This window comes from Nuphar pumila, chromosome 3, assembly GCF_984573655.1.
Source record: "Nuphar pumila chromosome 3, dmNupPumi1.hap1.1, whole genome shotgun sequence".
NCBI lineage: Eukaryota > Viridiplantae > Streptophyta > Magnoliopsida > Nymphaeales > Nymphaeaceae > Nuphar > Nuphar pumila.
In genome coordinates, this window is record NC_143251.1 from 30,541,961 (window position 1) to 30,568,945 (window position 26,985).

At 39.9% G+C, this 26,985-nt stretch overlaps 1 protein-coding gene across 7 annotated transcripts in view; it reads left to right on the plus strand.

The window, feature by feature from the left end:
• LOC149842475 (calcium-dependent protein kinase 26-like) overlaps positions 1 to 26,985 on the plus strand; it is a 70,475-nt gene that overhangs the window by 26,497 nt on the left and 16,993 nt on the right. For all 7 annotated transcript variants that reach the window (XM_089999208.1, XM_089999209.1, XM_089999205.1 and 4 more), the window contains exons 5-6: positions 13,204 to 13,319; positions 15,196 to 15,363. In XM_089999208.1, the coding sequence (XP_089855334.1) occupies positions 13,204 to 13,319; positions 15,196 to 15,363 (284 nt within the window). The remainder of the gene's footprint in view (positions 1 to 13,203; positions 13,320 to 15,195; positions 15,364 to 26,985) is intronic.

Sequence of the window (26,985 nt, forward strand, 5' to 3'; positions counted from 1 at the left end):
ACATTTGCAAATTTACATGCAGAATTAATAAATAAGCTTGCACATCAACATGCTAAGCTTTTCACGGGACCACAGCCCATGACAACATAGAACAGTGAAATTAAAACCACAACGTCAAATATGACTTTTACAATGCATAAACAAGTAAAGCAATGAGCACACCGACTCAAGACATCTCACAGCCCATGATGATCCACCTTGATCATCTATTCATTCATATGCAAAAAAGCTTAAGAAACGTGCCAATGCATTCTGTTCATATCACATGCCTTTCGATGCACAATCTTCAATGCCCATTTAGAGATGTGCATGAAATAATAATATTCATATACATGTATTCATTATTACAATGCATGCTTCCATATAATCATCACGCTTCCATTCATAAATCACTTTACTTAGAACATATGAGTACTTATGCCAATACACATAAACATAGCAATAGAAATTCAAGATTTGCACATGCCCACAAGATGTGTAACATTGCATTTGAATATTGATCATGCATAGTTATTCAAGGCGAATTCCAATTCCAACGTGCACGTAACCGAATCATTTATAACAGGAAAAATCTGGGAATTTAGTGCACTAAACTGAACTTTCATCAACCTATGACAACATATTTAATGTATACAAATCTTAAGATTAGATCCACATAATCCCGTACATTATCAAAAATCCTTTGAAATGTGTAACAAGTATGAATCTACATTCAACACATGCGAAAAATTTCCGATTTTCTAATTCAACAAAAACCCTCAAGTGTTTCATTACTTAACATTTTTTTTTTCAAATCTGTCCAAACCGATCCCAGCCGACCCAGTAGGCTGGGCTCTGCCAACATATGGCTGCCCAAACAAACACCAACAATGCCCATTTGTTTATTTATTTATTTTTTTTTAAACCTGCAACGTCCCTACACAAGGTAACGGTGCACTAGCTGATCTTACCAGACAATAAAACAAGAGGTTAAATTTCCAGTTTTACACTATGATCAAATCATGCTTAACCACAATAAAGTATGGCAGCAAAAACAAACTTTGGTACAGAAATTTCTGATCCGACATAAACCCAGAAATAATTATATTTGTTCAGTTAGGTAAAAATTTTCAAGACGATATACACTTTGTATATATTCAAATCAATGGTACACACCGATCTAGGATGGGCCAAATAAATCGAATCCTACTCAAACAGATTCGGATTTTTTGCCCAGCGTGAGACCTAGTTCAAGAACAGTAATGTTGCCCAACATACGTGTATGCCCGGTTTACATCCTAATCAAAATCGTTCTCAGCAAAAGAAGAATGATTCTTGTAAATTCACAAACACTAGACTAAGTCCTTTGCCTATAGAATCTCATGAGAAAAAAAATCATACAACATGCTCATTATGAAAATAATATAAATATATAATAAGACTCTTATTACAGCAAGTTCTAGCGTACACAAATGAGAAACACAGTTCATGAATCAGATTCATATTTGTATCAGATTAAGCATGCCGGACACAGGTTTAAATCCTATCAAAGATTTACAAACTGGATTGCATAATAAAAACCCAGATTTATTATCGAACACAGTTTTGCAACAGATTTGTCATATATATATGTATAGAATATGTGTGTGTGTGCATCGGTCATACAAGCATGCTTTTGCCAGGAGAAAAGGTGTTTAAAAATTCTGAAATACACATGTCTAGCATATATCAATACTACATAGGTTGATTATGTGAACCTAAATCAGATTCATGGTTTCCTTCGAAAATATCATATAAATCAGATTTAGGCACTTTTCAATATTCGAATCAAAAGAAAAAACCCGTACCTTTGAATCGGTGTTTGGGGTTGCTGCAGTGAGAGAAAGAAGTCGTTGATGGCCTTGTTGGCTGGGAACTGCAGCTAGGGCTAGCGTCGGTGGTTGCCGCACCCAAGGGAAGAGGACAGGAGAAGAGGGTTGCAGCTTTCCGGCGACCCCACCTCCCCAATGCACGCCCATATGAGAGAGAGAGAGAGAGAGAGAGAGAGAGAGAGAGAGAGAGAGAGAGAGAGAGAGAGAGAGAGAGATCCCCTCTTCCACTTCCCTTTTATCGTCGAAACCCCCCTCTTGCCGAGAGGCGCGGGGTTTCGGTTACGCTTGCTGCAACCGACCCCCTTCCTCCTTTCTGCTAACAGCAGGAATCGTGCCCTAGGCACGATTCTTGCCTTTTCCCTTTTATTTAAAAGCTACAGCCCGATATCGGGTTTTTAAAAACCCTACCGGGTTACGGATCCGGGTTGGGTCCGACCCGGGTCTAAGGGTTTTTTCTTGCTTTTAAATTAAATTTTATTTTATTTTTCGTTACCTACCTGCTACAGGGGACGCGACTCGGGTCCGAACCCGGGACCCGGTGCAGATTCGCTGATTATTAGGGTCCACAAGTTTGGACCCGCAACCCATTGCAAAGTGGATCCATAGGCTGGGTCCAAATGGATCCAACTATGGATCCCTTACATATTTTTATTAATCTTTTTATTAATTTATTAAATTACATATATATATTTCAAATATCATATAATTTACATATGGATCCTGGATCCGAAAGGTGGATCCCAGGCCCATAACACATAAGTTATAAAAAAATCGTGGTTATTACATTTGTGCTTGTTTGAGACCGTAAAAGGCCTTTTTGAGATGAAGAACCTTTCCAATCGGAATATCATACTCAGGTGGTAGATCCATATAAACTTCTTTTAATTCTCCATTAAGGAAGGCATTTTTAACATCCATTTGGTAGATAAGCCATTTCTTAATAGCGGCCACAACTATAAGTCTTCTAACAAGTCTTTCTAGCGACAAGGGCAAAAGTTTCTTCACAATCTATTCCATATTCTTGTGAGTATCCTTTGACTACCAATCTTGCTTTATGTTTTTTCGATGTTCCATTACTCTTAGTTTTAACCTTGAAGACCCATTACTCTTATGCATACCTATTTGTATATATATATATATATATATATATATGTGTGTGTGTGTGTGTGTGTGTTTTACTCATTGTAATAGACAAATACCCACTAGGGGTATTTTCATCTTTTCACTAGTCATCTATGTCACATAGGTGCGGTAATGTAGCACTTTAAAAAAACTTGGGTGTGGGGGGTACGGGAGGGTATATATATATTAATATATATATATTTTTTAATATTTTAATATATGTATATATAAAACTTATCCATAAAGCAAGCTCCCAATAAAAAATCTGTTTTTCATCATAAACAATAAAAAATTTAGAAGTATTGCTTAATCAGATTTTAATCGGGTATTGTTTAATTAGATTTGGATTTATATACATTTAATACAAAAGTCCGTTCCAATGAAGTTTTCACTTTTTTATTAATGCATTTAATACAAAAGTTCAACCTACTCGGTTCTCCCCATTTAATACATAATCCGACCTACTCGGTTCTCCTCATTTAATATAGAATTTCATTTCAATGCAATTTTCACCTTTTCTATTAATGCATTTATGACAAAGCTCTAAAAAAAGTATAAAAGAATATAATGACTCAACTTTTTATGACAAAGCTTTTTAAAAACAGTAAAAGATGTATATGACTCAAAACATTTAATGCACAATGTTTAAAACTTTCAAAGCTTTGTATATTGGACAAAACTTTAAATAATTTTAAATTTCTTTTTTTAATGTATCTATTTTGAACAAAAATAACCCTAGGTGCGGGTTGACCGCACCCAGGGTTACATTGACCACATCGGGTAATGCACCCGTGTCACGTCATGTCGACGCGGGTGCAGCGGCCTCTATGCCGAGTCCCTGTGACATAACTAGTCATGTAATAGGTTGTGCCCATTAGGGGCACAACGGTCTTTTATTTTTTTTTATGTACAAACTAAAGATTTAGTTTGTAGTTGAGGGCATAATTATAAAAGGTACATAGAGTCGTTGGTGAAAAGATGTATTCGGGTCTCGGGTCAGGGCCCAGACCCGAATATCGTAATCATGTGTTATATTATCTCATTAATGTTACATGTGTAATTGTTTTGTATTGTAAAAGGGTATTTTGGTACCCTAAACTCTTTGAATCACTAACAACATATAATGAGAGGTTCAATAGCCGATTCATGTATTGGGAATTTGGTTTTCTCAGTAGCTCCTTCTCTCTCTCTGTTCTTCACTCTCCACGCATGATGAAGCTCTTGGTTTTATGAAATCTAACATGGTATCAGAGCCACTCTAGAGCCGGATATGGGATTGCTTCCAAAAGGTATGTCTAAAAAGTTTGATTAGCCTCACAAGTCAGAAAATCAATTTTGTTATCTCTTCTTCCTCGTGCCTGCACTTTTCTCTTTCTCTCTCGTCGTTGTCGTCGTCATCGACATCATCATTTACGCCGCGTCTCTCTACCGTAACCATCCTGATCTAATCTGATCAGATTCACATCTGATCACGTCTTTCACTCATCGATAGTTTCTACGTGATCCTCTTTTTCTTTTCTTAATCTTAGTCTGTTTTAAATCAACCTGTTGATCAGAATCAAATCGGATAAGGTAATAAGCTGTCTATCAACCTCGTTTTTCTCCCTGTTGATCAGATCTGACCAGATTCAGACCTGACTCCATCTGTCGTTTGATATTTTTATTATCTTTACCCTTGAATGTGTTAAATCAAATTGGGTCTGAGATTCATTTATGTGTTTCTCCTAAATTTTTGTACTCAGTGATTGCCTTCTTTCGAATCTGGATAGTTACATATCTGAATTCAACAATACATCTAAGTTGGATATCAGATTTGGTTTTATTTTCAGTTTTTCTCTTGATTATTGTTTATTGTTCTTCACATAGCCCGATATAGTTATTATGCAAAAAGGGGGAAAGAAGTTCCAGTTATTTTTTGCCATCTGCGTGACTACTCTGTCAGTAACAACAAAAAAAAGAAAAAAAGAGAGGCTGCAGGAATTACCTTGGAGTTGAAATCTGTCTTTCTATATACCGGTTTCTTAGCCATCATCGGGCTGTGTGCTGGACACATTCTCCTTATTCCTATCATAAAACATGGATTCATTTCCTTCTCAGTCTGGCCTTTCTTCAAGCTTCCTTAGCCAACTCGTGTCTGAAAAATTAAACAATTCCAATTTTCTGACTTGGAAGAGGCAAATTATTCCTTTCATTAGGAGTCAGGATTTTTTTGGACATCTGGATGAATTTGTTCCAGTTCCTCTAGAGTTTATATCATGTGAAGAAAAGGACAATAAAGGAGCATCTACCACAATATATGTTAGAAATCCAGAATTTGTGGCTTGGATGAAAAGAGACCAGGCACTAGTTGCTTACATTACCTCTACATTGTCACAAGAAGTGCTTGTGGCAATTCCAGATGATTGCACTGCCATGCAATTTTGGGACAAACTAGTTCATACATATTCACAAGTTTCTCAGGCCAGGATTGTATTTCTTAAAAGGGAATTTCAGATGTTAAGAAAGGACTCAATGACTTATGGAATACTTAAACAAAATGAAGATCATCACAAATCAATTAGCAGTGGTTGGGTGTGCAATGACTGATAAAGATATGGTACAACAAACTCTAAGTGGATTGGGGTCTGACTATCAGATGAACTTGAAAGGTTTTTCTGAAGAATCACATATGCATACAGGGACGCAAGAGGTCCTTGCCACAGGGGTAGTCTATGGACGAGGACGAGGAAATTGTGTTGTTAATGGAAGAGGAGGGCAAGGAAGAAGTGGACAAGGAGGCCGTGGACTATTACCTACACTCAACATACATCCCAACTCACAACGACAAAGGCCAATTCCTACTTGTTTTCTGTGTAATAAAAGGAGGCACATCAAAGCTAATTGTTGGTTTAATCCCTTAAATAAAGGAAAATCAGCACAAAATGAAGCAAAGAGAGGAACAAATAACACAAAGGCCAACGAAGAAGTAAAAGAATTGTTATTGTCAGCCCTAGCAGGATTAAACCTGAAACAGAATGAGGAAGGTACTTGGTATGTGGACTCTGGGGCAACGACTCATGCTACTGGCGATGCAGGTAAACTCCTAAACCTTGTTCCTTACATTGGTAGAAATAATATAGTCACTGGGGATGGATCTCATCATTCTATCTCTCATATTGAAAATTCTGTTATACCCACGACAAAGTCCTCTCTCAGTCTTTCAAAGGTTCTTTATGCTCCCAACATCAAGAAAAATATTGTTTCTGTTTCCAAGCTTGTTGATGATGCCAATACTTTAGTTGAATTTACTCCCTCTTCTGTTCTTGTCAAGGATCTCTGCACGAGGGTGACATTCGCTAAAGGAAAACGACAAGGCAATATGTATGTTTTTCAAGAAAATCCTTCCTCTCGTATCCGCTCTGTTGGCCCAAACCTGAAGCTCTCCTCATCGTCGTCCTCAGTGGTTCCTACATGTGTTTTTAGTGTATCTGAATCCAATAAGCCAAATCTTTGGCATGGTTGTTTAGGTCATTGCAGTAGTAATTTCATTGAGAAGCTTGTTTTAAATAACCTCATCCCCAAGTCTAGTTTAGGAATAAATGTCAATGACAACAAATGTTCTAGTTGTCTCTTGTGTAAAAGTCATGTTTTACCTTTTCATTCTATCAATAAAAGAGCTTCAAGACCTTTTGGGATTATCTGTTCTGATGTTTGGGGGCCTGCCTCAGTTGCTTCTTTATCTGGAAATAGATATTACCTTATATTTGTTGACAGTTATTCTCGTTATACTTGGATTTTCTTTATGAAACACAAGTCTGAGACCTTCAAGTTGTTTCAAAATTTTCACACCTTTGTCAAGAATCAATTTTCTGAAAACATTCTTTGTTTTCAATGTGATGGAGGAGGTGAATTCTCTTCAAGTGATTTTACTAATTTTCTTCAAAGTAATGGAATAAAGAGAAGGGTGTCTTGCCCTCATACACCTCAGCAAAATGGAATTATTGAAAGAAAGTATCGCCATATTGTTGAGAGTGTAATGAATACGATACATGATAATAATCTTCCGATTACTCTATGGACAGAAACCTTTCATTCAGCAGTTCATGTGATAAATCGATTACCCATGACTATTTTGGAGAACAAATCTCCTTATTTTTCCTTATTTGAAGTTCAGCCCAACTATCATGATTTACGCGTGTTTGGTTGTGTATGTTATGCTCATATTGACAGTTCAATGAGACATAAGTTTTATGACAAGGCCTTGAAGTGCAGGTTTGTGGGATATGCAGATGATTATAAATGATACAGGTGCTATGATCTCATGAGCAATCACATCAAAATATCAAGAAATGTTGTCTTCGATGAATTGAATTTTGATCATCAACACATTACTCCTTCTGAATCAAATTCCAAAGTTGAGGTCTATTATCCTTGGTTGAATTCTGATCTTTTCTTTGGTACTAGTGATATCGGTTCTTCAGATTGTGATCAAAAGGATAAAGGATCTATGTCTGCTGATAGGCTGATTGCACAGGAGAGTACATAGTCATCTTTGGGTCCAGAAAGGTATAAAGGTCTTGTTTATACCTGACGAGAAAGGGATGCACCCCCTATCTTTAATCAGGAAATGGATACACCTTCTATATCCACTAGTAGACCCACCCGCTCTTGTCATCCGATAGAAAGATGGGTCAGTTATGAAAACTTTTCACTGGACTTTCAACTTTTTCTAACTTCCTTGAGCAAGGAAGATGAGCCCACAACATTTTCTCAAGGAGCAAATTCTAAAAGATGGATTAAAGCAATGAATGAAGAAATGGAGGCTCTACATGAATGTGGTACCTGGGATGTTGTTCTCAGACCACCTGACAGAAATGTAGTTGGGTCGAAATGGGTGTACAAAATAACGTACAAACCGGATGGGACTATAGAGCAGTATAAGGCGAGACTTGTAACAAAAGGATTTACACAGGAGCAAGGACAGGATTATGATGAAACCTTTAGTCCAGTTGTGAAAATGGGGACAATCAGAGTCATAATATCTTCAGCTATTGAACATTAGTGGACAATTAGTTAACTTGATGTAAAAAATGTTTTTCTCCATGGAAATTTGAAGGAGGAAGTATACATGGAACAACCCACTGGCTACGCAAAAAGAAATCCTACTAAATACGTATGCAAATTAAAAAGAGTGCTATACGGATTGAAGCAGGCATCTCGTTCCTGGTTTGATAGTTTCTCTTTTGAAATAAAAAAATATGGTTTTAGGCGATCTCTTCTTGACCATTCTCTGTTTATATTCAAGAACCAAGATGTGGTTACTCTGCTGTTAATATATGTGGATGATATTATCATCACAGGTAATTCCAAAGTTTATATTGAGAAGTTCAAACATCTCTTGAATCAGAAATTTAAAATGAAGGATCTTGGGAAACTGTGATACTTCTTTGGAGTTGAAGTTGACTGTATTTTTGAATGAATGACTCTCACCCAACATAAGTACACTATTGATGTTTTCAATAAGGCAGGTATGAAAGATTGCAAACCCTTGGGAACTCCTAGCATCCTTCACCAGAAACTCAGTTTTCAAGATGGCGATCTATATGAGAATTCTACAAAATATCGTAGCATAATAGGCATGTTGCAATATCTTACTTTCACTAGACCTGATATTGTTTACTCAGTAAATCAGGTCTCTTAGTTCATGCATGAGCCGCATGAAGGACATATGGAAGCGATTAAACGGATACTTCGGTACTTGAAGGGAATGGTTGGCGATGGTGTAACGCCCCAAAAACTTAACCCAGAAACACCAGGATTTTTTTTTATATACATACAGCAGAATCATTTTATAACTCATGGTTAAGTGAATGGAGCGATACAGGTAAAAAGATCTTCAAACAATCCACACAACCTTTATTCCACTTTAGTTCATGAAACTTTACAAAAGTACATTTACAAAGAACGAATCCATGATGGCATATCAGTTACAAGTTGGTCAGGGAACCAGTACATCAAACAGATATCGAAACCTCTCCTGTAACCGCTTGTGGTGACTACTCATGACCTGAGAATGTTAAAAAAATAGGAATTAGACTACCACGTCTAAGCAGGAATTCAGTACTGATAGTGCAAGTATATCGTGAATCGAGTGTGTAGTATGAGTGTCATGGTTGAGCTTTAGTGTATATCAAGACAGGTAAGCACTATGTAACAAAGATCTAAATTCATGTACATGAGCAGGTGAGCAGTTATATAACAATAACAACTATGCCACATTAATATGCAGGTGAGCAGTTATTTAACAATAACAAATATGCAATATTAATAAGCAGGTGAGGTATGCCACAGTCAATGTAATAACATGTACATTTTCAGATAACAATTTAATTACCTCGTATCCACCAAGTTAAGAATTTTACTAATTTACAAGTTGATAATATAAAGCATCTGAAATACAACTTACATATATCTCTCTAGTGTCTCCACTGGTTGTGACACCTAACTCTTCTACATGATGTTTAATTATCTTATCTCGTGGGTACACACGGGCACGGGTGACCATCTCAGAAGAGAACGTTTGAGGGTATATTATTCTAGGTAATTTATTAACCCGAACATTCTAACAGAGACTGAATCCCCAAGGGAGCGACCAATAGCCGAGAGAATCTCCCAAGGGCTCAACTCAAAACAAGATGCATCCCTAACTTCTGCAGAAGACGTGGAACTACTACCTAGGACACATAGGTAGTCCTGGTCCCTAACTCTGAGGACGGGGACCCACGAGCCGCTTCACGCTCGACACCAAACACAAGTCCTCGAAGTCTTGTACCACCCACCCTCTCCAAGGTAGGTCTTAACTGAGTAATTGGGTTTCATTAATTTAGTTATTTTCCCGAAGTTTAAAACATTTCCACAACTTCTAATCACTGCCATAACATTAAACCTCATTCTTAGTAATACACACACTCAAACATTGAGTCCCGATTTTCTTATCATGTGATATGTTCATTGTTCACCATATACTAAACATGAGTACCCATCATAGGTATCTATCTGATAAATATGACCCAATTGCTCTGTTAACAAAAGTATCATGTACCTTGAGAGTTTGTTCTAACCAATTTGTTTCCAGCTAGATATTTTTTCAAAAATAACAATTAAGCTACTCTGAAATTTTATGGTAAACTACTTTGTGCTGACACTTGTTCAATATAGAATGCAGTTGAACACATAATTAGTTCAGAAACACACCTCGATGGAGTTGAAAAGAAATATAACATTTCATACATAGGGGTGCAGTAGCTTATCAAACAAATTTTTAAAGAAAACAGATAACACATTTGGTAAGGGTTACTTCTTCAGCCAGATTTAATAATCAGTCATAAACAAATTAAGATGAGATATGATAATGACTCCAAATGTACCAATATTCAGGTCACTCATGGACTGACATAATTCACTACATACGGCTAAGGTAAACTGAGAATTAGCCACTAATGGATAAGAAAAGAAACTCATTCTGAAGCTACCCTTGCATGTTAACAGGAAATCAACATCTTCAGCAAATCAAAAATAAAAGATTCGATACAATCATGCATAGTACAAAAATGCCGGAACAATATCAAACAGTCTGTGTTGACATGATGCCCATACAACTAGTCAATCAAGAAAGGGTGTTGGAGACGTTTATATTATATATATATATTATACAACCCTTCCGAAGTTTGGAGCTATCGTTACTTTTGGATTATCAACAATAATAGATGAACCGAAAGGAAAAACTTATACAGTGGCTTATCATTACCGATTGATTATCATTTGAAGTTAGATGAACAATAAAACTTAGTCAATTACAGATTAAAATCAGATGCATGATCAAGAAATGCTATTCATCACAAAATCAACTATGAGCAAGAAAAATCAATTTGACCGAGAAAAGAAAACAAATTCTATCAAGAAAGTAAATAGGATCAAGCTAAACCCCCAAAACGTTATGATTTGAAGATTTAGGGCTTGGCCAGTCAGACCCCTAGTGGGATCGTTTTGGGAATCATCCGCTCAGAATCCCAACCCCTTTTTGCCTCATGACCATCGCGACCCTTGACAGACATCTCCAACCCTTGGGATGGTTTTTCCGGCAAGTAGGGTAAAAATGAACCCTGAAATATGGACAGCCATCAGGTGTCCCTTTGCCGACCTGACCTCACCTCGAATCAATCGATACCCCTGATGACCGATCTCAGGTGCATCCAAGACCGTGCTTCTTGCTGCAAACTCTGATACTGTAAAGAAAAGAGGGATGAGAGGCAAGAGGCGGAAAAAGGGATATGAAAGGAGAGATGCGCGAGAGCACAACCTTCTCCACCTACCTCTTTTATAGCGACGACCCCTGTCTCCGATGAACCGGGAGAGTCAGTTACCTCCTGTAACCCCTCCCCTCCCTCGATCTTGCTATCTGTACTCTTGGGCAAGAATCGTGCCCTAGGTACGATTCTGATGCTCGAGTTTTAAATAAAAAGGAAAACGGGTCCGGGTTCGAACCCGATAACCCACAGTACCGGATCTACTCTAAAGTGGATCCGGGTCTGTAATAGGTTATGAACCCATTCAAACCGGCAGACCCTCCATGACGTGGGTTCGAAATGACACCACTTGGGCAAATCCTTAAGTGGATCCATTTGGGTCCATGGTGGATTCGACCCAACTCATATAGTTCATACCTTATTGCCTACTCCATTTGGATCCAGTGAAGGGATCCAAGACCCAAATCTCTCTATTTTTCGTAGTTATTACAGATGGCCTTTTGTAAAGAAAAAGGACAAATGAGCAAACTGAACATGAAATTATTGTCTATACTGATGCAGACGGGGTGAGTGATCCAGATGAACGCAGATTTGTATCTGGCTACTGTGTGTTTGTTGGGATGAATTTGGTATCCTGGAGTAGTAAGAAACAAAAGGCTGTTGCTAGATCAAGTACAGAAGGCGAGTATAGGTCAATGGCAGCCGCTACTGCTGAAGCTACTTGGATTAGGCACTTGCTGACAGAAATGGGAGAATCAATCTCTCGATCCCTCATTTTATGCGATAATCAAAGTGCCATCAATATGTCCTTTAATCCCATTTATCACAGTCGGGCACAACACATCGAAATAGATAAACATTTTTTGAGACAAAATGTAGAAGAGAAGGAGATTGAGCCTGAATTTGTACGGACTACTGATCAAGTGGCTGATATATTCACAAAAGGATTGACTAAAGACAGGTTTTGGATGTTAAAAGGCAAGTTGTTCATGGTTCAAAACCATGCACAACTTGAGGGAGGGTGAAAAGATGTATTCGGGTCAGGGCCTATACCCGAATATCGTAATCATGTGTTATAGTCATGTGTTATATTATCTCATTAATGACACATGTGTAATTGTTTTGTATTGTAAAAGGGTATTTTGGTACCCTAAACTCTTTGTATCACTAACAGCATATAATGAGAGGTTCAATAGCCGATTCCTGTATTGGGAATTAGGTTTTCTCAGCAGCTCCTTCTCTCTCTCTCTGTTCTTCACTCTCCACGCATGATGAAGCTCTTGGTTTTATGAAATCTAACAGTTGGGACCTCCCCAACGGCTCCATTTCTAGTCGTTGGGTAGTGTCCCAAGGGCAGTATGGCCCTTTGTGTGTATAAATAGGGGTGTTCCCCTTCCTTGTAACTTAATGCTTTCTCAAGCATTTTAGCAATGCATTTTTTATATTTTTATTGTGGTCTAGGCCCATAAGTGGCCCATGTGTATGTGCTTATGTGATTGACCCATAAGTGGTCATTGTGATTTTGAATAGTGTTCTTGTAAGCCCATAAGAGGCACTTTATTGTTCTTGTTCTTGTTATCATTATATTAATAAGCTATTCATCGAATTCTGAGATGCACCAAGTTGATTATGAGACAAACTGAACTGCGAACTACTAAATCTCATTTTTGTCATCCTAAAATTTCCTTTTGGAACTAAGAAACTTTAATTGTCAAGAAACGGTTTAGGAATTTAAGTACTTTATTCTGGCATTTAAGATAGGTTTGGTTCAGTTTCATTTGTTTTTTTTTTCTCAATTGGATCAACCTTCTCTTAGATACAAAATGTAGTGCTTGCTTGCTTCTTGGATAATGTAACCAAACATTATCAGTCTGGCCTGTTGTATTTTCCAGTTGATAATTAGCCTATATATTTTTGGCAGTTAAACTTTGTTACATGTGGTGTAGGTCATCCTTGGATACGTGAAAGTGGTGTGGCTTCTGACAGACCATTGGATCCAGCTGTACTTTCTCGGCTTAAACAGTTCTCAGCAATGAACAAATTAAAGAAGATGGCTTTGCGGGTGAGTGAAACTTTGTATGAGATAGCTTACCCATTGTAGCAAAAGAGACTTGTATGTTACATTTAGTGGTTTGAAACGTTCTTGATCAACTACGCATCCTATTGCATGTTATATTGTACAACTTGTAGTTCCAAAGTTCTTGCAAGGTGGTGCAGTGTTGATTGCATTTTTCTGCAGCATTTTCTTTGCCCCATCACAGCAATGGAGTATTAATGATTTAGGTCATTGAGCGAGAACTTATGGTTATTTTTGTCAACCCAAAGATGGTGTTCCTTTCCTAATATGGAATTCTTTTTTTTATCATTATAGCATATGGTATCCAACATGTAGCCTTAAGCTCTTATCTGTGCTAAATAACTTTTATTTAAGAGTACTTAGTGTTGCTTGTACTCTTAGTTGAACTTTTGCTCATGATGATGGTGAATATGTTCTACTTTGGGCTTTTGTTTTGGTTGTCATTGGCATTTCCTTAGTGCAAACTTGGATTTTTTCTTCTTGATAGGGGGAATACGATTAATTGAATCTCTTGCAACTGCTTGTGCATTCTGAGTGTCTGGAGGCATCACATTATTCTTGTGGTCCATAAGATGCTGGGAGTGAGACATTGATGCATGGTTGTGGTTGGGGGCTTACTGCATTATGGTAGTCTTGTTTTGCTACAATGCTTACAGTGACTTTAGCTTCAGGTGAATTCACTGGGATGCCATTCTTGTTAATGGCGTTGGATTGACAATAGGACATCTGTCATATGGTAGCCTAAAATATAATTTATTTTTGGAAAGGAATCATGAAATGTGGGTACTTCATATGGGAAATATGATTGAAGATGCGTGTGGTCAATCTTACCAGACAATGATCCAGCAGGCCTGAAACATAAACCTCTGCTGTCACTTAATGGCTACTGAATATGGGACACAGCTAATTTTGTGGATGTACACACATTCATTTATGTTTATATCAGGATATATTTATGGTATCGGTCAACAGGAAGGCACTAGTGGCATAAACAAAGTTTGCTGTATCATTGCATAGAGATTCAAGTTCAATCATTTATCTGTCAGTTTGCAGTCTTTTGTAACTGGTTGTTGGGCTTCTACCACTGTGAAATTCTTTGTATGGTATTCTTGGAAGCTATTTATACATCTTAAATTCTAGAGTGGAAGCTGTACATCCCACATGAGTACCAAGTTTTTTCATGATTGTGGAGTTTCAGCTTTAGAAACCGATGGAGAAATATTATCCATTAAAAAGCAAGGTTCCACTGTAGTTGTATGATTGTATCTCAGTCAAAAATTTCTTCGTTATCATTTGGAATTTTCATAAAAAAACTTTCCTTGCCAAATTTGCAAAATCATTGGGCGTTTAGTCAAGCTTCTTCCAGTGGAAAACTGTGTAAAGTGTAATGACTATATTTCTGTGATTTACATAATAAAGTCTCAAGTATTGTCTTGATTTATACTCTATCATCGAAGAATTTTGAAGCATACAGTTTTTGCTACCAACATATTATAATATGCAATTTATATTTGCCTAATATGTATAATTGGGTAAAGTTTGGGACAGTTAGTGTCATCTTCTAGCCTAGTCCAACTTTAACTTTGTTTCTGCACTTGTTTATTCTATCTTAAGTGAAGTGGATTTGTGTAGCATGCATGATCATGCTTGTGAGGTGCATTCTGGACTTTGCTTATACATGCCAAATGTATTTTGGTTGTGACTACAAGTAATTTATTAGACAACCATGTGCAAACATGCATATTAAGCATGGTCCTATGCTTATTTTGAAAAACGAGCTTTATAAAGGTTTTCTGTTTTGAAATATTAATGTACTATTATTATTGCTGAATCATCTAACATCTGCATCATATGAACTCAGGTTATTGCTGAAACCCTCTCTGAGGAGGAAATTGCGGGCTTAAGGGAAATGTTCAAGGCAATGGATACAGACAATAGTGGTGCAATTACCTTTGATGAACTTAAAGCTGGTTTGAAAAGATATGGATCTAATTTGAAAGAATCAGAGATACGTGCTCTTATGGATGCAGTAAGATTCTTTACTTTTCAAAAACATATTTCCTAGTGTTGTTAGATAACTAAATAATTGTTACGGACCGCCGCCTCAAACCCATTTAGTGATGACTTAGGATCCAGATCTGCCCAAGAGACCCAGTCTGACAAGGACCGGAGGACACCTCCCTTTTATAGATTCTTCTTTTTGGACTCTAAGGTAGACTACATATATAGGTGTTTGCTCTTGATTTATTCTTTAATGAAGATTATTGAGTTTCCTCTCTTCGTTCTTGCTTGAGAATTCTAACCTTGAGGGAACGTGCTTCTCCCTCCCCACGCCTACCTTTTCCTCTGCTTTAGTCGTTGGCCTAGGAGGGAACACCCATCTTCCTCTTCCTTGTCGCTGACCTCTCTCCCTTTCGTTCCATGTAGTCGGTCAGGGAGAGATGATCCTCCCTCTTTCTCACTGCTTGTCCCTCTCATGCTGCAACATTCTCTTGCTCTCGCCCCGCACTGCTCGGATTTCATAGGATTGTCTCTCATTGACCTGGTTCTGACCATGGTATCAAAGCCAGGTTTTTTATTGGACTAGGGACGTCAATCACACATGGGCTTTCACATCAGCAAGGGCCTACGCCTTTCTTGAATCCGATCAGGTGAGATATGACATTCTTTTGATTTATGCTGTATTTAATTAAATAAGCGTCATATCTCTAATTTCTCCATACGCGAGATATTCGAATTTGGTCTTCATGTCGGATGCCCATTCCTAGTAGCTCTCTAGGCATACAGCTCATTTAGCTTAGCTTGCACCAAGGCCGGTGTAACGACCCCAACTTATACCCTTTAAAAAGTGCAAATTTTTTTAAAATCATTGCGAGTGCGGAAACAATCCCAGATACCCAGGGCCTTTACAGTGAAACACCACCACTAGCACAAGAAATCTTATACTCATCTTTCGTACCAAATCATAATCAAACCAAACTTTATTTATTCAAATGTAAAGAGTTTGAGACATAAGTAATTAAAAGTAAAGAAAGCAAAAAGAAAGAGCCACGCCGTTCAAAGAATCTGCCATGTAGTCTCCTCGTGACTCTTCTCAAAAGCAAGTCTTTCCCACTAGGTATCTGAGGCTGCGAAAAACACAAAAAGTAGGGTGTCAGAATCCAAAGAATTCTGTGTACAGGTTCCTCTAATGAAATAAATAAGAATAAAGAACATAAATAAGATTCATGCACTATTTTAGAGGGACATAAATATAACACATTCACAATCAATTAATCATTCATGCAATAGAGAACAATTATTAAACATGAAGGAACAATTGAATAACAACAAGGATTACCGTTTAAGCATTAAAGACATTTATCATGCATTAAAGAACATCATGCATTCACCAACATATCACAGTTAAGGGAATAAGTAAATATGCATAATCTAATGCATATAAGGAATATGCATGATTCAGTGCAATGCATGAATAAATTATTATCCTTTATCAGAATTTTCTTTTTATATGCATGTCCCTATTAAATGCACACAATTTAAGTTTCTCTTTTTAATTACCATTGCCCCTGGATACTCAAACCGGGTAAGAATTTTTGAGGTCAAGTAGGGTTCCTAGGGTAACTTAGCAGACAAGTTGTATTTTATTACTGGGTTCCAAACTTAACTATCGATCAATATTAGGAAACAACACCATCCATCGAAACATTAGAAAACAATATCTAATGTTGAGACACCAGAGAAAACAACATTCACAAGTGCCACCTCTTGGTATACCAAAACAACAGCTGCATCTACACACTACCCCCAGGCAAAGTGACAGACTCTTCCTAAAACAGTGGACATGAGAACCTCAATATCGGGTTCAGGGGCAACAACAATGCACACGGAGTTTTAGTATCCTCACGGTTTTCCCAAAACCATAATATACAAGATTCTCACACTAAAGAAGGGACATCAAGAAAACATAAGTTACACTGTTCTTTAAATTTTTTTATTTTGTTATTAATTCATCTTCTTTAATTTGCAATTCAACATGCAAAATTAATAATATAAGCTTGCAAATCAACATGCCAAGCTTTTCACGGGACCTCAGCTCGTGGCAACATAGAACGGTGCAATAATACAATAATATCACATTTGGTTTTTTTTCAATGCATATAACAACTAAAACAAAAAGCAACATATGCTCAAGGCTCACTTAGCCTAGGATGATCCAATTTGATCATCGATGCATTCATAAGCAAAAATCATCAATCACATGCCACTATGCATTCCTTTCACATGTGCATGAAACAATACTATTCATATGCATGTGCATGAGTTCATACATATCCAGGTTAAATGTATGCTTTCATTCATGAATCATTTTAACCAAACATGTGAACACTCATGTAATTATCTACATGCAAAGCATATTGATTCCATGTATGTACATGCACATGAAAAACAATCATGCATTAATACTGTTGAGAATAGGTGGTTTTTAGTTTAAGTCCTTTTATAATAGAGGTTTTTTGAAATTTTGTTTTCATAAGGACTTAGTTGTAATTTTTCCTTTTAGCCTCTCTCTATTTAATATAGAGAGAAGCCCTAATCCAAAATGAACGAGATTAGTTTCTGTGCAGCCGACTCTCTCTCTCTCTCTCTACACAGGTGACTGCTTCCCTCTACATGGTATCAAAGACCTCGATCTCTGGAGCGTGATCACGAGAGGACTGATCTTCACCAACGGAAAAAACCCCGACTGCGTGAAATCAGGTTTGCTGTTCAGCGATTGTGGAAGATCTGATAACAGATCTGGGATGATACCCAGATCTGTCGTCAGATCTAAGGATGGAGCTCCCAGCGAGGATTTCCTGGAGCCGTAACCTTTTTTTTATTTTGGAATCTGGAGTTTTTTTTCTTCGTGAGTTCCTGTCGTGATTTCCTGGACATTGACGTGTTGGCTGTTCCTGCTGTTTGGGTCACGCAGCAAGTTTATGTGCTGCTGCGTGCCAACCGTGATTTTCATTTTTTCTGTGCTGATTGAGTGCCTGTCGTGATTCCGTGATTGCTGTGCTGTTGGTTGTTCCTGCTGTGTGGGTCACGTAGCAAGTTTATGTGTTGCTGAGTGCCACCTGTGATTTTCAATTTTTCTGTGCTGATTGAGTGCCTGCCGTGATTCTGAAATTTATTTCTTGTGCTTGTTGCGTGTGATCGAGATATGATTGATCTATTTAATTGTCCTCTGAAGACTTATTGGCTATTATGCCTTATATGTTTGGGGAACAACAATTGTCGTGATCATCTGTGTTGCAACTGAATATTATCGTTGGTCGTGGTGTGTTTGGGTACATCAATGGTCGTGACTCCCTGATGTGTCGAGTTTTGTTTCGTGCTATGTTAGTTCAAGCTATCCCTCTGTCGTGAAAGCAGCAGGAGTGATTCCCTATTGGTTGTGGGCTGTTTTTTTTTGGAAACAGCAGGGCTGATTCCTTACAATATTGGAAAATTCTACTTGAATACTTGTTGTTCAAATGAGCAGTATGGCTGAAAATTCGAAATGTGATTCTAAAATGGAACATATTGGGGAGTATAAGGCTTTTGCCAACCCATTCTCGTACGGCTCTTCCGTAAGGTTGAATGAAACCAACTATGCCAGGTGGTCCAGAACTTTTATGATGTCGGTATCTGGACATCGTCGAAAACATATTCTGTTGGAAGACGAACCCTCTGAAAAATTGGGAAAATATGTTACTTGAGATGAAGATAATGACATAGTTATGTCATGGATCATGAATAGTGTCGAACCTCATATTGCAGATGGATTGATCTACTATAATACAACCAAACTAATGTGGGACAATCTTCGTGATACATACTCACAAGAAACTAATGTGAGTCGTATCCTGCAAGTAGAACAGGAGATATATAATTTGCAGCAAGGAGATCAGACATTGGCCCAATACTATGCCTCTGTCAAAGCTGCGTTTGAAAGACTTAATGCTCACAGGCCTCTTTGTTGCTCGAAGCAAAAGGATCATCAAGAAAAAACCATGGTTGCTCGTTTTCTTACAGGTCTTTCTTCAGAATTTTCTGTTGCAAAAGTTCAAATGTTGACTGGGTCAGATGTTCCCACTCTTGATGATGCATACAATCGTCTGAGTAGACTTGCGATCTCTCTGCCACAATCTCAGCCTATGACTCAGTCATCTGCTCTTGTTGTCTCATCTAGTTATGGGCGTGGAAATATTCAGAATATCAGAGGACGTGGACGTGGTATGGGAGGCAGAGGAAAGCTTCAATGTACATTCTGTGGAAAATCTGAACATTTAGAAGATCGTTGCTGGGATAAGCATGGTCGGCCAACCTCTTCTTCATCAAAGTCATATACTCCTAAAGCAAATGTCACTACTGTCGAGGCAACAAATGTACAAGAGAATATCTCTGCAAGTGATCGTAGTATCACCCTAAGTCGTGCTGGATATGATGAGTTGATAGCTCTTCGTCCTTTGAGTTTCACTCCTCCTGTAGCTGGTGTTGCCTATTCAACCGGAAATCATCTTCATTCGACTGACAGTAAGTGGATTATTGACTCTGGTGCATCCAGACATTTGTGTGGAAATTCACTTGTTTTCTCAGATATAAAGGATATTAATGTTCATCGAGGAGTCTCATTAGCCGATGGGAGTTCCTCCCCGGTCGTTGGTCAGGGAAATATTTATATATTCTCCTCATTACAGTTGCAAAATGTTCTTCATGCTCCAAACTTTCCTCAAAGTTTACTTTCTGTTAGTGCCTTATAAGAGAGCAAAACTGTAGAGTAATATTTGATCTGATGGGTTGTCATTTTCAGGATTTGCTGACGGGGAAGAAGATTGGTGGAGGCTATGAAGAAAATGGAGTCTACTACCTACATCATCCAATGGGTATTGTTCATGCTGCAGTGGAACACTCATTTAGTCTTGTTCAGTGGCATCGTCGTCTTGGTCATCCTTCTTTGTCAAAGCTTCGTTCGGTCTTTCCTCAAATTCCTTCCACTACATCATTTCAGTGTGAAGCATGTCAGTTGGGAAAGCATCATCGAAGTTCGTTCCCTTCGAGTCAGAGTCAGTCTAGTAATAAAGTTTTTGAACTTCTTCATGCAGATGTATGGGGTCCTAGTAAGATTCCTACTAGGACTCAGTGTCGTTATTATCTTGTTATTGTTGATGATTTCTCTAAGTTGTCATGAGTATTTTTAATAAAAGAACGATCTGAAGTTCCAAGTATTATCAAATCCCTAATTCTTGAAATAAAAACTCAGTTTGAATCTATTGTCAAGATTGTTCGCACTGATAATGCTCTCGAGTTTAAATCCAAAGGTCTGTTACAATTTTACCAAGATCATGGCATCCAACCCCAAACTTTCTGTGCCTATTCATCTCAACAAAATGGGGGTGGCTGAGCGAAAACATCGGCACCTGCTTGATGTTGCCAGGACCATTATGATTCAATCCAATGTTCCTGCGTTATACTGGGGTGATGCGATTACCACTGCTTGCTATTTGATCAACCGCATGCCTTCGTCTTCTGTGGGTGATCAAATTCCATTACATATCCTAAAACCTAATGCCCCACTTTTTTCTTTCTCACAAAAAATATTTAGATGTATTTGTTTTGTACACAAACTTGGCCCTGACCGTGATAAATTAGCCGCTCAAGCTACAAAATGCATATTTATAGGTTACCCAAAAAATCAAAAGGGCTATCGATGTTATGATCCTATTTCTCGCCGAGAGTATGTCAGTGCAGATGTATCTTTCTTGGAATCCTCTCCATATTACTCTATTTCCGGTTCCCCGCTGCAGGTTGATCCAGCTGAGTCGTTTCCATTACCTATACCTCATTTTCCTTTGGAATCTGTGCCCTCCTTACCGAACCAAACTTCATCCTCTTCCAGATTTAATAATCCTCCATTGGTACATGTGCGTAGAGCTCCACCTCCATAAGAACCTTCATCTTCTTCTTCTCCTGAGGTAAGTTCTACTGACAATAGTGATCTTCAGGATGATGATAATAGGCCTATTGCTCTACGAAAGGGGACACTACAATGTACCTTATATCCCATATCTCATTTTGTCTCCGATGCCAGAATTGGAAATCAGATGAAGTCTTTTATTTCAGCCTTATCTGTTGAAACTATTCCTCTAAACTATCAACAGGCAGAACTTGATAATCGCTGGAAGCTGGCTATCCAAGAAGAAATGAATGCTTTAGTATCTCAGCATACATGGGATCTAGTTGATTCCCCAACAGATGTTGACATTGTTGGATGTAAATGGGTATATACAATAAAGTACAAATCTGATGGTTCTATTGAAAGGTACAAGGCCAGATTAGTAGCGAAAGGGTATACTCAGACATATGGTATTGACTTCTTTGAAACTTTTTCTCTTGTTGCACGGATGGGTACCATCCGTCTTGTTCTCTCAGTTGTTGTTCATCATGGTTGGAGCTTGTGCCAATTAGATGTGAAAAATGCATTTCTATATGGGGATCTATCTGAGACCGTTTACATGCAACAACCTCCAGGATTCGAGGTTGAGGGGGAGTGTCAGAAGGTGTGTAGATTGAGAAAGGCGATTTATGGCTTGAAACAAAGTCCTCGTGAATGGTTTCAAAAGTTGTTTGAAGTGATGTCAAGCTTTGGCTTTAATAAATCAACAACAGATCATACACTATTTATAAAGAAAACTAGCTCTGGCATAGTTGTTATGGTAGTATATGTGGATGACATCATTCTTACAGGAGATGATGTGAAAGCTATTGAAGCCACAAAGGCTCATCTTCAAAAACACTTTGTTACAAAAGACCTTGGTTCACTCAGGTATTTTCTGGGTATAGAAGTTGCTAGGAGCCGTGAAGGGATAGTTTTGTCTCAACGGAAGTATGTTCTTGACTTATTAAAGGAAACAGGCATGTTGGGAGCTAAACCAACAAATATTCCCATGGACCATAAAGTTCAGTTGTTTGAAGAAGGGTCAAAACCAGTTGATAGCAAAAGCTATCGCTCCCTAGTAGGGAAGCTATTATATGTAACTGTGACCAGGCCAGATATTGCTTTAGCAGCAAGCAAAGTTAGCCAGTTTATGGACAAACCAATTGAGGTACACTGGAATGCAGCCATAATGATTCTTAGATATCTAAAATCCTCTCCTGGAAAGGGGTTATTGTTCAGGAAAGGTGGAACTCTGGAGATAGTAGCCTATTCTGATGCTGACTATGCTGGATCTGTAGTAGATAGAAAATCTACCACAGGATTCTGTGTGTTTTTGGGAGATAACTTGATTTCGTAGAGAAGTAAGAAACAAAATGTGGTTTCCAGGTCGAGTGCAGAATCAGAATATCGGGCTATGGCCCAAACAACTGCTGAATTGATGTGGGTTCGCACTGTTCTTCATGATCTCCAGGTGAAGGTTTCCTCTCCAGTGTCCATGATGTGCGATAACAAAGCGGCAACATATATAACAAACAATCCTGTCTTTCATGAGAGAACAAAGCATATTGAGGTTGATTGTCACTATGTAAGAGATATGATTCAAGCTGGTCATATCACTACCAAATACCTAAAGTCGGAAGACCAAGTTGCAGATATGTTTACAAAGCCTCTTGCTAGGCCAAATTTCTCAAAATGTTGTGACAAGCTGAGCATGATTGATATCTATGCTCCAGCTTGAGGGGGAGTGTTGAAAATAGGTGGTTTTTAGTTTAAGTCCTTTTATAATAGAGGTTTTTTGAAATTTTGTTTTCATAAGGACTTAGTTGTAATTTTTCCTTTTAGCCTCTCTCTATTTAATATAGAGAGAAGCCCTAATCCAAAATGAACGAGATTAGTTTCTGTGCAGCCGACTCTCTCTCTCTACAGAGGTGGCTGCTTCCCTCTACAAATACTATGAACACACATACCATAATAAGTCCATTTTCATGAGCAAGAATCTGAAAATATTTATGCCAAACTGCATATGCCCTTTTTTCACATATTATATGAGCACAACCAAGAAATTTGCCATAATACTTTGATTAAGCATAACATATTAAGTGCAAACATGCAAAAATTTCATTATTTTGCATGCATCAAACCAAGTCCATCATCATTAGAGAAAATATGGAAATCCGTACATCAACTGAATTTCTGGCCAAGTTCAAATGAAATTTGGTCAAGTACCAAATCTGGAATTTATTTAAGCAAAATCTAATCATGAAAACAACCTCCGATGTAGGAACTGAAATTTGTATATTTAAACAATGGAGGTTAACTTACACAAAATATATATTATACATATATATTTTTTTGAAAAAAAAATCAACTACATCTCGCTGCCCAGTCGAGTCTCGGCCAGGCCTACAAGGCCTGGTAAACAGTTTTTTTTTTATTGCAGCTTGATGGTAGAGTTGAGGATTGGTGGTGATTCTCACCGTACAACTTTTATTGCAGAAGATAATCAATGACATGAGAATTTTTTTTTTGTTAATACCCGCCCAGCCGAGCCACTCAGCTGGCCCCCCTGCGGTTCCGCATGCCTGACGGCCATGCCAGACCAGCTGAACTGGATCAGCTGGTACCAGTAGGCCTATCAAAGCACCTTGATCCATTTAGTGTGTAAATTTTAGTGGATATGTGATGCAGGGCAGGATGGACCCAAACCCATACCGCATGACCCGTGACCCGGATCCAGATGAGGCTTTTAAAAGCCCCATCTAGGGTTGTGTGCATAGGACAAACTTTTTGAAGAATAGCTGCAGCCTTTCTTTTTGCTCAGCATTGTTCCTTTTTTTTTCCCAGTCGTTTTCCCTTTTTCCTATTACTGATCATTGTTTGTCTTTTCTCCATTTACATTCAACACATTGTTCTTGACATTGATACAAACAACAACAACAACAACAACTACGCCTTCATCCCAAAACAATTGGGGTCAGCGATATGAACCAAAAAAGAAATTCATTTTGGGTCTTCCACATGAATCCTTTTCCTCCAATCATTTCTATCCAACGCCATGTCCTCGGTGAGGTTCAAAGCATTCATATCCTTTCCTATCATCTCCATCCAAGTCTTCCTAGGCCTACCCCGACCTCTTTTAACTAATATATTTTCCCATTTCTCCAACCTTCTAACTGGAGCATCATTAGGCCTTCGCCGAATATGTCCAAACCACCGTAAACGATTCTCTCGCATCTTATTTTCAATGGGTGCAACACCTACCTTCTTACGTATCTCTTCGTTCTGAATCTTATCTTTTATTGTATTTCCACACATCCATCTAAGCATCCGCATCTCAGCTACACTCATTTTTTGAATATGATGTCTCTTGGCAGCCCAACATTCCGTACCATATAGTAAAGCGGGTCTAATAGTCGTCCTATAAAACTTTCCCTTCAACCGCAATGGCATTCTACGATCGCACAGCACTCCAGTAGCACTTTTCCATTTCATCCACCCAACCTTTATCCTATGATTTACATCTCCATCAATTTCTCCATACTTTTGAATGATGGATCCCAAATATTTGAAATAATCATTCACCGGTATATCTTGCTCACCAAGCTTCACTACACTCCCATCACTACTTCGTTGCTTACTAAACCGACATTCCATATATTCAGTCTTAGTCTTACTCTTACTCAACTTCTTGACATTGATAATGAAATAAAAATCAAGCCTCACCATAGTGGTAGGCATTATTATTCTTTTCTGTTCAGCACGCGACCGTGTGGGTCGTGCCTTTGCATAGCCACCATCAGGGATACGTGAGGCTGAAGGTTGCGTCAAGGAGGTCGTGCCTTCACTGCCATCAGCAAGAACACTCATCATCAAGGAACGAGGAAGCCGACACCCCCACTGCATCAAAGTGGTATCAGAGCCAACGCCTCTTCCTTCGTCAGCGAGATGGTTTCAGAGGTGAGAGGCGATCCGGCGATGGAAATCAAGCAGGAGGATGCCAGCAACACAGACCCCATGTTGCGGATGATGGAAATGATGACGAAGATGCAGGAAAACGTGCTGCCTATCAGCCGGGACGTGGCAAGCATATCACGATGACTTGATGGGGTCGAAGGACGAGTCGCCGCTCTTGAATCGCCGGTGGAGCCATGCACGACCTCAAGGCAAAGGATGGGGGCTGAGTTGGAGGTCGTAGCAGGTGCGGAAGCAGTCCAGCCGACGCCCTTTCAGGCCGACTGTGTCGCTGTCCCACAACCAGCATTCCCCCCCCTCCCCCCCTCACTCCCAGGTTCGACAACAGCAGCGTCACACGCGGTTGGTACCCTCCATCTGAACTAGAAAAATAGGGCAGGGCAACCCCACGTCGCGGGTGCAATACTGCCCTGGCCTAGAGTCACAGGGGTTGCGCCGCAGGCAGGGCTGGGCCTGCAGGACCCCAACGTCACGTCGGGTCCTGCCGCAGGCCTAGGGGCTGTGTCGTAGGTTGGGCCAGGCCTGCAGGGCCTCGGCGTCACGCTGGGTCCAGCCGCAGGCCTGGGCTCGTGGCAGCGATACGTGGGGACTGCGTGTAAAACACGCTTTAAAAATTTTTTTTTTTTTAATCGGACCCGGGCCGGGTCGGGTCCAGACCCGACCCGGGCCCGTCATCCTTAGGGTTTCATAACCTAACGCAGGAGAGGTTTTGTTTAAAAAAAAAAACAAAACCCCCTTGTGCGCCGCACCTCACCCGCGCAGCCCTCCCCCCTCCTCGACAGCAGGCTAAGGGTAACCCTTTTAGGGTTTCCCCGAAGATCGCCCCGAGCTCTTTAAGAGCATCCCGGGAGGGGAGGGGAGGTGCACCTCCCTTCTCTTCTCCTCCTGACGCTGCTGCCTCTCTCCAGCGCCGCCCTCGATCCCCTTGCGACGTTCCCCCCTTCTCCTCTGCTGCGCACGCCGCCGACGCCGGCCACCGCCTCCCAGGTACGCCGTTCTCCTCCCTCTTTCCCCCCTCTCTGCCTCCTCTCGATCACCTGTAGGCAGGGGCAATGCCCTTGTCGCTTCATGTTTTCGGCAGGCAGGGGCTCGCCCCGCTGCCTCTAGGGTTTTGGCGCGTAGGGGTGGTGCCCTTGCCGCCTTCCTGTCTCGGCTGGCAGGGGCAATGCCCCTGTCGCCCTTTGTTTTGTTGGGCTGGCAGGGGCTCACCCCCTGCCGCCTCTCGGCTTCTAGGAGGGCAGGGGATAACCCCCCTGCTGCCCCTTGATGCTCAGCACGCAGGGGGTTTTCCCCCTGTCACCCCCCGTCCCGAGCTCTCTCCCTCTCTCTGTCGGCAGGGGGTTGGCCCCCTGCCGCCTCTTGACTGTCGGCAGGGGCTGGCCCCTGCCTCCTTGTTGCTGTCGGCAGGGGCTAGCCCTGCCGTCTCTTGGCTGTCGGCAGGGGCTTAGCCCCTGCCGTTTCATGGTTATCGGCAGGGGCTGCCTCCCCTGCCGCATCGATGCTACCGGCAGGGGCTGATCCCCTGCCGTCTCGTGTTGTCGGCAGGGGCTGGCCCCCCTGCCGCTTCGTGGCTGTCGGCAGGGGCTCAGCCCCTGCTGTTTCGTTGCGGTCGGCAGGGGCTCAGCCCCTGTCGCCTCGCTGCTGTCGGCAGGGGCAAGCCCCCTGTCACCTCATTGCTGTCGGCAGGGGTTGGCCCCTGCCGCCTCGCTGTTTTTC